Source organism: Sciurus carolinensis, chromosome 17, assembly GCF_902686445.1.
Source record: "Sciurus carolinensis chromosome 17, mSciCar1.2, whole genome shotgun sequence".
NCBI lineage: Eukaryota > Metazoa > Chordata > Mammalia > Rodentia > Sciuridae > Sciurus > Sciurus carolinensis.
The window spans coordinates 14,006,830-14,019,938 of record NC_062229.1 but is presented as its reverse complement, the minus strand read 5'-3'; the positions used below and the strand labels follow the sequence as shown (position 1 = coordinate 14,019,938).

At 44.9% G+C, this 13,109-nt stretch overlaps 1 protein-coding gene across 1 annotated transcript in view; it reads right to left on the bottom strand.

Moving 5' to 3' along the window:
* The window catches only part of Ldlr (low density lipoprotein receptor), a 36,952-nt gene that overhangs the window by 18,781 nt on the left and 5,062 nt on the right, over nucleotides 1–13,109 (bottom strand). Inside the window, exons 2-5 of the mRNA XM_047531720.1 lie at nucleotides 7,018–7,140; nucleotides 5,383–5,505; nucleotides 3,756–4,145; nucleotides 716–838 (exon numbers count right to left, since the gene is read on the bottom strand). Coding sequence (XP_047387676.1) covers nucleotides 716–838; nucleotides 3,756–4,145; nucleotides 5,383–5,505; nucleotides 7,018–7,140 — 759 coding nt within the window. The remainder of the gene's footprint in view (nucleotides 1–715; nucleotides 839–3,755; nucleotides 4,146–5,382; nucleotides 5,506–7,017; nucleotides 7,141–13,109) is intronic.

The window sequence follows — 13,109 nt, the reverse complement described above, 5'->3', positions numbered from 1 at the left end:
GTCAGGGACTAGGGGAGGAGGATGGGGAGTTAGCGTTTAATGGGGACAGAGTTTCAGTTTTGCAAGATGAAGAGCATTGGAGATGGACAGTGATGATGGCCACACAACAGTGTGAATTGTGTTCAACGTCACTGGACCGCACAGTTCAAAGTACCTACGTGCCTGCTTAGCATGTGCCACGGCCCTACGTTCAATCTGCAGCACAACAAAACAAAGACAAACCTGAGATGCTAATTATGTAGGATGTGGATTTTGCCACAGATAAATTTTTCTAAAAAAATGAATCCTATGCTGAGAACCGTTGGGCTGACCCAGTTCTTGCTCGGTGGTGCACACCGCGGGGCCCGGGTTCCTAGTGCAGGGCACGCATGTCTCCTAAGGGCGTTCCCGGGGGCGGGGGGGGGGGGGGGGGGGGGGAGCCGCCTGGCAGATTCAGGGAAGGGCTTTGCGAGTGAAATTGGCTCTTAAAGTGCAACTACGACCGACCGCAGAGCCAGAGCTCTGTGCACGATGGCATCAGACCTCAGGGTCCTGAAGTCGGGGCACGTTTTCCAGTTCAGCGGAAATGAGGGTCACTTGCCCGAGAACCCACAGCTAGTGCAGGGACCAGGCAGGTGCCCTCCTTCATCTGAGACCCACTGTCCCCCAACATTATGCAATATTCACAAACAGCAAGGCACCGACAGATGCTAGCAGAAACCAGGGCGCAGCTCACCGTTGACGCAGCCGACTTCATCACTCATGTCTTTACAGTCATGCTCCTTGTCACACTGCCGGCTGCCATGGATGCAGGTCCCATCTGAGCACTGGAATTCGTCAGGACGGCAGGTAGCCACAGCTGGAAAAGAAAATCGTGTTGATTTTCCAAGGAGGGGCAACTTGGAGAAAAAGAATCACAGTCGTCTGCCTTGATCCTCAGTTTTACTTTCCAGTTTCAGCCACATATTCAGCTGCAGTCTCTTTTCTTTCTTTTTTTTTTTTTTTTTTGCGGTGCTGGGGATTGAACCCAGGGCCTTGTGCTTGCGGGGCAGGCACTCTACCCACTGAGCTATCTCCCCAGCTCTCAGCTGCAGTCTCAAAGTATCAATGGAAAATCACACAAATAAACGATGCTTGAGTTTTAAATTGTGCCCTGGGTATCATGATGACACCCTGCGCCGTCCCATGCCATCTAGCCCAGGATGCGAATCATCCTTTTCTTCCAGCGTATCCATGCTGTATATGCTACCAGTCCGGTGGGTTTCTACATAGCTACCTTGGTTACAAGATCAACTGTCATGGTGTAGCAGTGTTCTTGTTCAGGTAATTCTTATTTTCCTGAATAATGGTCCCACTAGAATGGTGATGGTGACGATTTTCTTACAGTATTATAATTATTCTATTATTAGCTATTGTTGTTAACCTTTTCCTCTGTAAAATTTATAAATTAAACTTTTTCGGGGGAGATACTGGGGTCTGAATCCAAGCCTTGCACATGCTAGGCAAGTGCTCTACCACCTTTTATTTGAGGCTGGCCTCAAACTTGGGATCCTCCCGTGTCAGCCTCCTATGTAGCTGGGATTACAGGCATTCACCAGTGTACCCAGCCACTACTCTCATTTTTAACCCATGGTATATCTTTGCATTAAGAAAAAAACAGGGCTGGGGAGATAGCTCAGTCGGTAGAGTGCTTGCCTTATAAGCACAAGGCCCTGGATTCAATCCCCAGCACCAAAAAAAAAGGAAAAAAAAAAAAAACAAAAAAACAAAAAGCAAGGCTGGATGTGCCTATATCAGAGCATAAACTTCATGATGGTTGAAATGGTAGAACAATAGGGGATTTTGGCTTTCACAGTCTGAATTCTTGGTAAGGTTCCAAGATCATTCTATGCCTAGATTTCCTCATCTGTAAAGAGTGCTGGAGGAAGCCTGCTCATGAATCATGGGGGGCAAATGAGTTTCAGTCAAGGTTTACAACAAATCATAGAATGCCATTTGCCGTTTTGTAAAATGTGACTTTAAAAAACCAGCGTAGGTCTAGGGGTGTAGCTAGTGGTAGAACACTCACTTAGTAGGCACAAAGCCCTGGGTTCAATCCTCAGCACCGACAAAACAAAATGCAACAGCCCAGTTCCACCCATACGGTGTTTTCAACTCTGAACACTGCTGTGCATCTGGGCACAGATACCAAAAGCCCCAGAAAAACAAAATCACCTGGATGAACAGTGCAGCTAAATCAATATGTTTAAGGAACCCAAACACTGGGCTAGATCCAGACTCACGTTTTTTATCTGAACTCTCTCCAACACACAAACCACTGACCATGTGTAGCTATTTAACTTTTAATTACATAAATTCAGTAAAGCTGAGGGCTGGGGATATAACCCAGTTGATAGAGTGCTTGCCTTGCAAGCATCAAGGCCCTGGGTTCAATTCCCAGCACTGCCAAAAGGGGGGGAAAAATTCATTAAAGTTCAAGATCCTGGTCATCAGGTGACCTTGCCATACTGGCCATGCAGGGCTGTGGGACCTTGCTACCACTGCAGAAAGTTGTCCTTGGTGCCCTGGAATCTAATCAAAGTCTACAAAGATCAATGCTGTGGCCCGACACTATCAGGGGCAACCACTGCCTAGTGAATTCAAGTGCTCAGCCAAAGGTCACAAAGCTTAGGTGTTACCAACCAGGCCTGAAGCCCAGGATCCTTTCTGGATCAATAATACTGCAAATTGTAGCTTGCTTCCTGCAATGCTCTGCATGCGGTTTGTCTCCCAAGGGTTACTGTCTTGGGAGCTTGGTACCCAGTATGCAGACATTAAAAGGTGGTGGTGGAACCTTTAAGAGCTGGAGCCTAGTGAGAGACCATTACTGACTTCTTCTTTGTCTCTGACTTCTGGTCTCACCAATAATCTCTCCCTCTTATATGCACTCCCTACACTGTGATGCCATCCACTAAGCTGATGCCAATGTCCTTGAGCCCCCAGAACAGAGTTAAATAAACCTCTTTTATTTAAGTCCCCAGCCTCAGGCATTTTGTTATAGTAATACCAAATGAACTAGTATGCTCTCCTTGTCACAAAAAGAATAGGAGGCTGAGGCAGGATGATCACAAGTCTGAAATTCCAGAAGCTTAGTGAGACCCTGTTTTTTAAAAAAAAAGAAAAGAAAAGAAAAGAAAAAGGCTGGGCCCAGTGGCACACACCTGTAATCCCACTGGCTCAGGAGGTTGATGTAGGAAGATTGTGAGTCTAAAGACAGCCTCAGCAACTTAGTGAGGCCTTAAGCAACTCAGTGAGACGTTGTCTCTAAATAAGATACAAAATAGGGTTGGGGATGTGGCTCAGTGGTTAAGTGCCCCTGAGGTCAATCCTGAGTACCAACAAAATTAAGAATAAACAAATAAATAAGAATAAAAAAGGGTGGAGATGTAGTTTAGTGACAAAGCTGCCCCTGGAATTTAACCCTCAGTATTGCCAAAAAAAAAAAAAAAAATTAGACATTAAAGACAAGTGTGTTCTGGGGCTGCTTTCTCCTTAATGGGATGAGAATGATCACTAAACAAACAAAAAACAGAGCCAACTTGGGCTGGGCAGGTAGCTCAGACATAAAGTGCTTACCTGGTCCGGCAAAGCCCTGGGTCACACCCCAGTGCCACCAAAACAAAAAAAGAAACAGAACCAACTTTCTTGCTGGGCAATTCAAAATTATTAAGCTCCCAGAGCTACCAGTAGACCCCCAGCTAGGGGACAGTGACAAGACCCCCCGGCCCCACACATACTGCAGTTCTCCTCGTCGGACTTGTCCTTGCAATCGGGGCCACCGTCACAACGCCAGCTGCTGTGGATACACTCGCCACTGCTGGGACAGTGGAACTCGAGGGAGGAGCAGGGGCCAGAGTCCCGCTGGGGGCTGGAAGTGTCCCGGCCCCCGCAGCGCCGCGGCCACTCGTCGGAGCCGTCCTCGCAGTCGGGGTCGCCATCGCAGGCCCACAGCTCAGGGATGCAGGTGGAGCTGTTGCAGCGGAAACTGGCGGGGCCGCATGTGGTCACTGGGCAGGAGCCCTCATCCGAGCCGTCCAGGCAGTCGCGGTCCCCGTCACAGACAAAATGCTGAGAGATGCACTTCCCATCGTGGCAACGAAACTCGTCCTGCGAGCAGGTCTTGGCGGCTGCGGAGACCCACGGGGGGAGACCACCCTGTCACCGGGGAGGCCACCGTGTCCCAACACCAGCCTGTTCTACAGTCGGGGACACTGCCTTGCAGGGACCTGGAGGGGCATGGGGTGGTGAGCGCAGGCCCCAACATCGCCTCTGCCTCAGCGTCCTCACCCAACAAGCCTCATGGCATTGTGAGCAGCTCTGGGTTTGATCCCAGGCACCAGACGACAAAAAATAAAAAAGACAACAGCTGTTCCCCCAACCCGCAGTTTCGGTTGCCAGTAGTGAACCTCAGTCTACAAATATTAAATGGCAAATTCCAGAAATAACCGGTGAGTTTTGTTTCTGGTCTGTGCTCCTGTGGCTGGAGGAGACCCAGCTGAGGGCTCAGGTGCTGCGGGACAGGGATCTGCCACTAGTTGCAGGCCAGCCCCTGCAAGCTTTAAATTCCTTCAGTACCTTTTTAGAATTTTTATTATTTCATATTATTATATTCTTATGATATATTAGAAGTCTCATATCATTATATATTAAAATTCTCATATTATTATATATTATTTAATAATTTATTATATAAATGTATATAAATTTTATTACATGATTTTATATTTTGTGAAATAAACATTAAAAATATATTAACATAATATTTATATTATTTTGTTACAGATGATATTATTTCATAATGTGAAGTATCCTGTTACATATAACTGTGAGCTCAGCCTCACAGGGTGGCTGGCAGGGTCACAGTGGCTCACTGCTGCATGTGCCAGATGGCAGGCCCTCACCAAGAATAGCCTGAAGCCGGGCACAGTGGCACACACCTGTAATGCCAGGGGCTCAGGAGGCTGAGGCAGGAGGATCTCGAGTTCAAAGCCATCCTCAGTCACTTAGCAAGGACCTAAGTAACTCAGTGAGACCCTGACTCTAAATAAAATACAAGAAAAGACTGGGGATGTGGCTCAATGGTTAAGAAACCCTGAGTTCAGTCCCTGATCCCCCCAAAACAAACAAACAAACAAAACAGCCTGAGAGCGTATGGTGACACTAGGGGAGGCACCATCCCCTCCACTGCAATGCTTCCTCATCATGGTGGCATTTGAGAGGTGGGATAGAGCCCAGCAAGGAGCAGCCGGGGTCACCTGGGGAACAATGCCTGTCCACTCCCAGGGCCTGGTGGGTTCCTGGGCTCAGGTCGGGCCTGTCACTCACAGATGGTCTAGGGCTGGCCAGCTACAGGGACACACTCACGGCAGCTTTGCTCGTCTGAGCCGTTCTCACAGTCCACTTGGCCATCGCATCTCCAGAAGTTAGGAATGCAGCGGTTGATCCGGCCCCCACAGCTGAAGTCCCCTGATTTGCAGGTGACAGACACTACAGGAGAGAAAAGATTCTTAACTCAAAGATCACTTGGTCTCACCAGTCATCTTCTTTTTTTTTTTCTTCAAATTTTTTTCTAGATGTAAGGGATCTTTTTCTTTTACTTATTTTTATGCAGTGCTGAGTATTGAACCCAGGGCCTCACACATGCCAGGCAAGAGCTCCCCCACTGATCCACAGCCCAGCCCCACCAGGCCCATCTTTGTAAAACTCCAGAGCTTTTCAGAAAGAGGATGCCAATCCTACCTTAAGAGGTCAAAATGAAGGGCATTTAAGGGCATTTGTTAAAAATTAGACACTGGGTGAGCTAGAGGTCATGGCTGCACAGCACTGTGAATGCATTAACGCTTCTGAACTGTTCATTTTATGTTAGGGGAAATTCAAAGTTGTAGGTGGACTCAATACTTTTATTTTATATATTTATTTCTATGTGGTGCTGAGGATCCAACCCAGTGCCTCACACGTGCTAGGCAAGCACTCTGCTGCTGAGCCACAACCCCATCCCCACATTATGGGAAATTTACCTCAATAAAAATACAGCCAGATGGGCTGGAGGTGCCGTTCAGTGGGAAAGCACGTGCTTAGTTAGCAGGCATAGGCCCCGGGGTTTCATCCTGGCACCGGGCAAGTACAAAAAAGAAAAAAAGAAGGGAAATTCCAGGACAGGTGGCGTGCCCTTTATCTGAAATGCAAATGCTTGGAATCAGAAGAGTTTCAGGATTGGGGTTTTGGAATATTTGCATATATAAAAAATGAGAGCTTGTAGGGGGGACCCAAACCCAAACAGGAAATCCACTGATGCTTCCATGTACACCTTCCATGCACGGCCTGAGGGTAATTCTATATGCTCTTTAGAGCACCTGTGTTTTGACTGTGACCCCCCCTGCTCACGCGAGATCAGGTGGGGAAATTTCCACTTATCATATCAGCACCCAAAAAGGTTTGGATTCTGCAGGGTGCCGTGGCACACACCTGTAATCCTACCAACGGAAGTGGGAGGATCACAAATTCAATATTAGTCTCAGCAATCCAGTGAAGCCCTAAGTAACTTAGTGAGATCCTGCTTCCAGATAAAAAAATTAAGAAGGGGTGGGGATTTAGCTCAGGGTAAAGCAACCCTGGGTTTAATCCCCAGTACCAAATAATAATAATAATAATAAAGTTTTGGATTCTGAAGGATTTCAAGTCATAGATTTTTGGATTAGGGATGCTCAACCTGGAACATCTTCTCTCCCCACCTCCTAATTTGGGGTTCATTCATTTACTTGGTCACTTTTGTATGGGTCATTATTGAAAAGGGCCAGGAGGGGCTGGGATGTGCTCAGTGGTGGAGCACTTGCCTGGCCTGGGCAAGTGCCCGGTTTCCATCCCCAGCACCACACAAAAAAGGGGTAGACGCGGCCTGGGGAGAGAGCTCAGTTGGTAGAGTGCTTGCCTCACATGCACAAGGTCCTGGGTTCGATCCCCAGCATCGCAAAAAAAAAAAAAAAAAAAAGGGAAACTCACTGCACGTTTCCTGGGACTCGTCGGAGCCGTCCTGGCACTCAGGGCTGCCGTCACAGACCCACTTGTAGGAGATGCAGTTCCCATCCAGGCACTGGAACTCATTCCTCCCACACTTGGCTTCCACTGTGAGAGAAGAAAAGGGGAAGAAAGTTGCTCAGTACTAGAACCAGAAACCGACCGAGTTTCCTGTATCTATTTCCTGCCAACCAAAGAATGCAGCAGAAAAGTAATCCCCTCCATCACCGAGTCCCAGGTAACAGGAGTAACAAATGAATATCAAAACCCAAAGAAGCATGGAGGATTCGAAGAATAAACTAAAAAGAAAGACTTGTCAATCACGTCGGAGGCTCTGATGCCCTGGTTGTTGAATTCGAAGTACAGACCCACTGAGAGGTGGGAACAAAATACAAAAGAACTTCTGTACACAGTAATAAAGAAATTAGCTGGCTGCGGTGGTGCAAGCCTGTAATCCCAGCAGCTTGGGAGGCTGAGGCAGGAGGATCCCAAGTTTGAGGCCAGGCAATTTAGTGAGGTTCTAAGCAACCTAGCAAGACCCTGTCTCTAAATAAAATATAAGATGGGCTGGGGATGTGGCTCAGGGGTTACCTATCCTGGGGTTCAATCCCTGATACCAAAAATTAAATAAAATAATTTGGTTTATTAAAAATCTAAACTGGGAATGAAACTCAGAGAAATTCTGGAAAAAAAAAAAAAAACTTCCTGCTTTTAGTTATTTTCTCTTTTCTCTAGTAATGAAGATAATCAAGTATCTTAAGATCAGATTAAAAAAAAAAAAGGAACCAAGATAGAAACAAAAAATGTAATAAGAAAACTTCCATAGGAAAGTGAAAACTTGAATTTTTAAACAAAAATTTCCCCAAGTATATGATGTTTGTATCTTAGAAAAGAGATCCAAATGCCACTGACTGCATGTACCTTTGATTTAGAAAGTTTATGAGCCCTGTGTGGTGGCACACACGTATGACCCTAGCTACGGGATGCTGAGGCAGGAGGATCACAAATTTGAGGCCAGCCTGGGCACCTTAGCAATACTCAAATTTAAAAATTAAAAAAAGGATCAGAGTGCTCAGTGGTAGAGTTCTCCTGTGTTTAACACCCCATACCAAAATATATACATATATATACATATATATATATGTATATATATATAATTATACATATATATAGTTATAGTTATTTTTGAACTGAAATTCAGGCAAACATTCACAAATCAACAGCACAGTTGGCCTTTCAAATCTACAGATTCCTCAACCACAGATTCAACCAACTACATGTTTGAAATACTTTGAAAAAAACCTTTTTTTCTGAACTTGTGGACTGGGGATATACTTCAGTGGTAGATCACTGGCCTAGTATATATGAGGTCCTGGGTTCCAGTCCCAGAAACACACACACACATACACACACACACACACTGTTATGAACCATGGACCATTTGGGAAAAAGAAGTCTTTAGGGGAAGCTCTGTGAAGTCAAGATCTTGGGACCCATTGTGGTTTATCCTTGGTCAAAATGAAGAATTGTGATTTCTACCTAAGTCCACACCAAGATTCAGAGCCATTCTCAAATGAAGATGACCCACAGCCCAAAAGAAACAGAAAGGACATGCCCAGTACAACTTTTCCAGGCCATGAATCTGTGGCCAGTGTTCCCTCCACCCATCTCAGTTCCTCTCCGACATGTCCATCTGCAGTCCTAAGTTACCAGATGGAAACTTCCTCTACCGGCAAGAGAGAGTTGCCTGGAGGTCACAAGATTTCACGATTTCACCCATTCTCACCAGGCCTCAACACTCTCAACTTGATGACAACATAAAGGAAGGCCCTTTCTTGCACAGAACTGCACAGAAAGTGCAGTGTCACTAGTCCTGATACTGCATCCCGTCAAAGTTTTACAACCTTGAACCCCACCATGGTCCCTTCTGTAGGCAATATCCCTTCCCAAATCCACCCCTTTGCTCAGTTAATCCCCATTATTTGTTCAGGTCAACATGGATGATAAACTGCTTTAAAAATACCAACCAAACAAACAAACAAAAAAACTGGGTTAGGAACTCCCATGACCTCTAAATATACTCTTTTCTCACCCTACTGCACTATGTAGAAAAGTTTACTTATGTATCTCCCAGTCCAGAGTTAGAACTCTTTGAGGATAAGGGATGTCACTGTCATGCTTGCAGTATGATGCAGTCTCAGCCCCTCCAGACACGGACACAATCTTCATATTCAACTGGTATGCAGAGAATCCCGACCTAGGAAAACAGGCATAGCTCGCTGGTGGAGCAAGTGCTTAGCATACATGAAGCCTCAGTTCCATTCCCAGCACCAAAAAGGAAGAGAAGAGAAGAGAAAAGAAAAATCATGGCCTGGTTCATCATCTGGCCTGGATAAAAGGGCTGCTTTTCCACACTTTAAAAGGTTATAGAAAGGAATCTATTGAGATTTAAAATGCCAAGTCCTTAGGATCCTGAGGAAATACTAACACACATGCACATAGTTCAAGGATGTCCAGTGCATCCTCACTTTATATTATAGAGAAAAGAAAAAAGAACTGGCACTAGTCTGAAAACGTCATCTCAAATTCAGTGACGCTCCCTTTGGAAGGTGAGGCCTGATGCTTTTCCTCGGCAGTGTGCAGTAGACATTTAGTGACTTGTTTCTACCAAATAGGACAAGTGAAGGGGATGGGGAGTGGTTTCTGAGCCTAGGTCACGAAAGGGGCGCTGTGCCTTCTGACTGCTCATTCCTGCATCTCTTGTTGCAGAGGAGGTCAGCTGCTTGTCATGAGGTCGCTGAAGCAATCTGAGGGCCAGCTCCATACAATCAGTTAAGTAAAGTCCTTCAACCCCAGCCAAGTCTTCCTATTCCTACAGCACCCGCAGATATGGTTTTTGCAGTGCTGGGAATTGAACTCAGGGCCTTAGGCAAGTGCTCTAGTACAGAGCTATGTCCTCAGTCTTGTAAATCCTTTTTTTTTTTTCCCATGACAACATTTTGACAGCAAGTTGGTGAAAGGCCCTGTGCTACAACCATTTAGTAATGTTGCCTCCAAATTTCCGACCTACCGAAACTAGGAAATAATACTGTTTATTTTTGTTGTTGTTTGTTTGGTATTGGGGATTGAACCCAAGGGTGCCTTATCACTGAGCTACACCCCCAGTCTTTTTTTTTTTTTGAGATAGGGACTCACTAAGTTGCTCAGGCTGGCCTCAAACGTGCCATCCTCCTGCCTCGGTCTCCAGAGTTGCTGGGCTGGAATTGGCAATGTGCACCACTGCACCTGACTGTACTGTGTTGTTTTAAAGCACTAATTTTGGAGTAACTTGCTATGTTGCAATAGATAATTAACATGTAACCTGATGTGAAAGGTATCTCTAGGAGCTCACTGGTAGAACAACTGCCTAGCAAGCACAAGGCTGTGGATTCCATCCCCAGCACTGCAGGGCAAAAAAAAGTCTATCTATAGACATTATTACATACATATGTAAGCACAGTATATATGAAATTCAGAGTATCTATAGAATATTATATAGATTTACCTAAATCTATGTTTATACCTATACATCTCTTATATGGCTATAATATAAATATCATATTACACACATATTTACACTTCCATGTTATTTAAATATTTATAACACAGATAGCATACAGATTCACACTTACATTTAGGCCTATGCACGTACCTATTACATATAATATGTAATAAATTTACATGCATCTATATTGATATTATACATTATAAAGAAATATGTATATCCCATAGATATTTCATAGATCTCTAGATATATACAGGCCATGTCTTGAATATGGTTCAATCCATCCAAACTCATATCGAAATTTCCCTCCCATGGCAAGTTAGAGGTAAGCCCGGGGAACTTAAGAGGACCCTGTGTCAAAAAAAAAAAAAAAAGTCAGGGGATGTAGTTCAGTGAAAAAGCACCACTGAATTCAACTCCCTGTATCACCAAAAAAAAAAAAAAAAAAAAAAAAAAAGGAAACTAGGAAGGAAGAGAAAAAATTTCCCAGGGTGTGGCTATGGAGAAGTGGTGAGAATTTTAGTGCCTGGGCCTGTGAGAGGGAATTCCCGCAGTTCTCGCGAGACTGCGTCAGTTACGAGAGCAGGCGGTTATAAAGCGAGCCGCCCCAGCTTCTCTCCTCCGCATGCGTAGTTTGTGTTTCCGCGTTTTCCTCAGGGCAGGAGGCCCAGGCAGATTGCAGAGATCCTGTCTTGGCCTTTCAGGCTTCAGAACCGTGAGCTAAATAATTTTCCTTTATATACACTATATTTTTAGTAGAATATCTACATGGATATCCAAGTAAAATGTATGATAACGTGACTCCTCCACAGCCATCGAAAGGGCGACGTCAGTCATTCTTACGCAGGGACATGGCGTCCCCAGCGTAGTAAGTGGGGAAAAACCAGGTGCAGAAGCTTGTGGTCGTTCCCGGGGATCCTCTCTATCGGGTGTCGCACATGGGCTTCTTTTTATTATTCTTTTTTGGAATGTGTGGTTTTAAGAATGCTTTATTCTTGAACCTTTAAAAAAAAAAGAAAAAGAAGGCCCAAGGGTGGCGGGGAGCATGCCTGTAATCCCAGCGGCTCGGGAGGCTGAGGCAGGAGGATCAAGAGTTCAAAGCCAGCCTCAGCAGCTTAGCGAGATGCTAAGCAACCCAAGGAAACCCTGTCTCTAAATAAAACGCAAAAAAAGATCTGCGAGATGTGGCTCAGTGGTTAAGAACCCCTAAGTTCAAACCCTGGTACAAAAAAAAAAAAAAAAAAATATCACACAGGAGAACCTAGAGGCAGGTCAGTACTGTCTGTCTCTGGCTTTAGCCCTCCTTGCTGTCAGCTGTTTTGGTTGCCTTTGGTAGTTCTAACCAGTAGGCAGAGGCAGGAGGTTTAGGGTTGGGAGTGACCTAGTTTAAGGATCACCTTCTTGGAGAACTGGACCACTTGGTTAGACTTTATTCCCTTGTTTTGTTTCGTGGTCTGGGGATCTAACCCAGATCCCTATTACATTTTATTACCATGCCCTGGTTTACTTCTGTAAACTCCCAACTTCCAGATGAGTATTCTTTCACTGCCCTGAAGTCTGTGAATCAAAATTAAACTAATATTTAGTTAATTTTCGGCCTAAAGGTTATTTCTTTCTAAATGCACAAGGCCCTAAGTGTAATCCCCAGCACCACACACACACACACACACACACACACTCTCTCTCTCTCAAATGAGTTTTGAAAGAGCATTCTGATTTACTTCTCTATGCATATATCTGTGCATTTATTTGAAATTTCAAATACACATGGACAGACAGACATCTGACTTAACATGTCTGGTAAAAGGATCCATGTAGGAAAGATCTGTCCCTTTGTCTATTCTGCACTGATAGCTCACCCAGGATTTTTGTAGAGATTCCCTGAGAGGCACTGTCATGGAGTGCTTAGACACTCCTAGGTTTAATTGGCTTTCCAGTCTACTTATCTAGAAGAGCTTGGGTAACTGACCTAACCTTGCTGGACTTCAGTTTCTGTGAAATGGATGAGAACAGTGATTCCTATTTCCTAGAAGGTATCCTGAGGATTAAACAACAGAACAAAAAAGGAGCCCCACCCAGATGCTAACACAATAAACATCAACTTAAAAGCAGAGATATAGGGGGCTGAGGTTGTAGCTCAGTGGTCCAGTGCTTCCTAGCCTATGTGAGGCACTAGGTTCGATCCTCAGCACCACATATAAATAAATAAATAAGTCGGGAGTGGTGGCTCACACCTGGAATCCCAGCAGCTCAGAAGGCTGAGGCAGAAGGATTGCAGGTTCAAAGCCAGCTTCAGCAACTTAGGCTGTAAGCAACCTAGTGAGACCCTGTCTCAAAATTGATTTAAAAAAAAAAAAAAAAAAAAAAAGAAGTGCTGGGGATGTGACTCAGCTATTCTGTTCACCCTTGAGTTCAATCCCTGGCACCAAAAAATAAATAAATAAACAAAAGAAAGGCATTGTGTCCTTCTATAACTTAAAAAAAAAGAGAGAGAGAGACATAGGTGGGGCATGGTGGCACACACCTATAATCC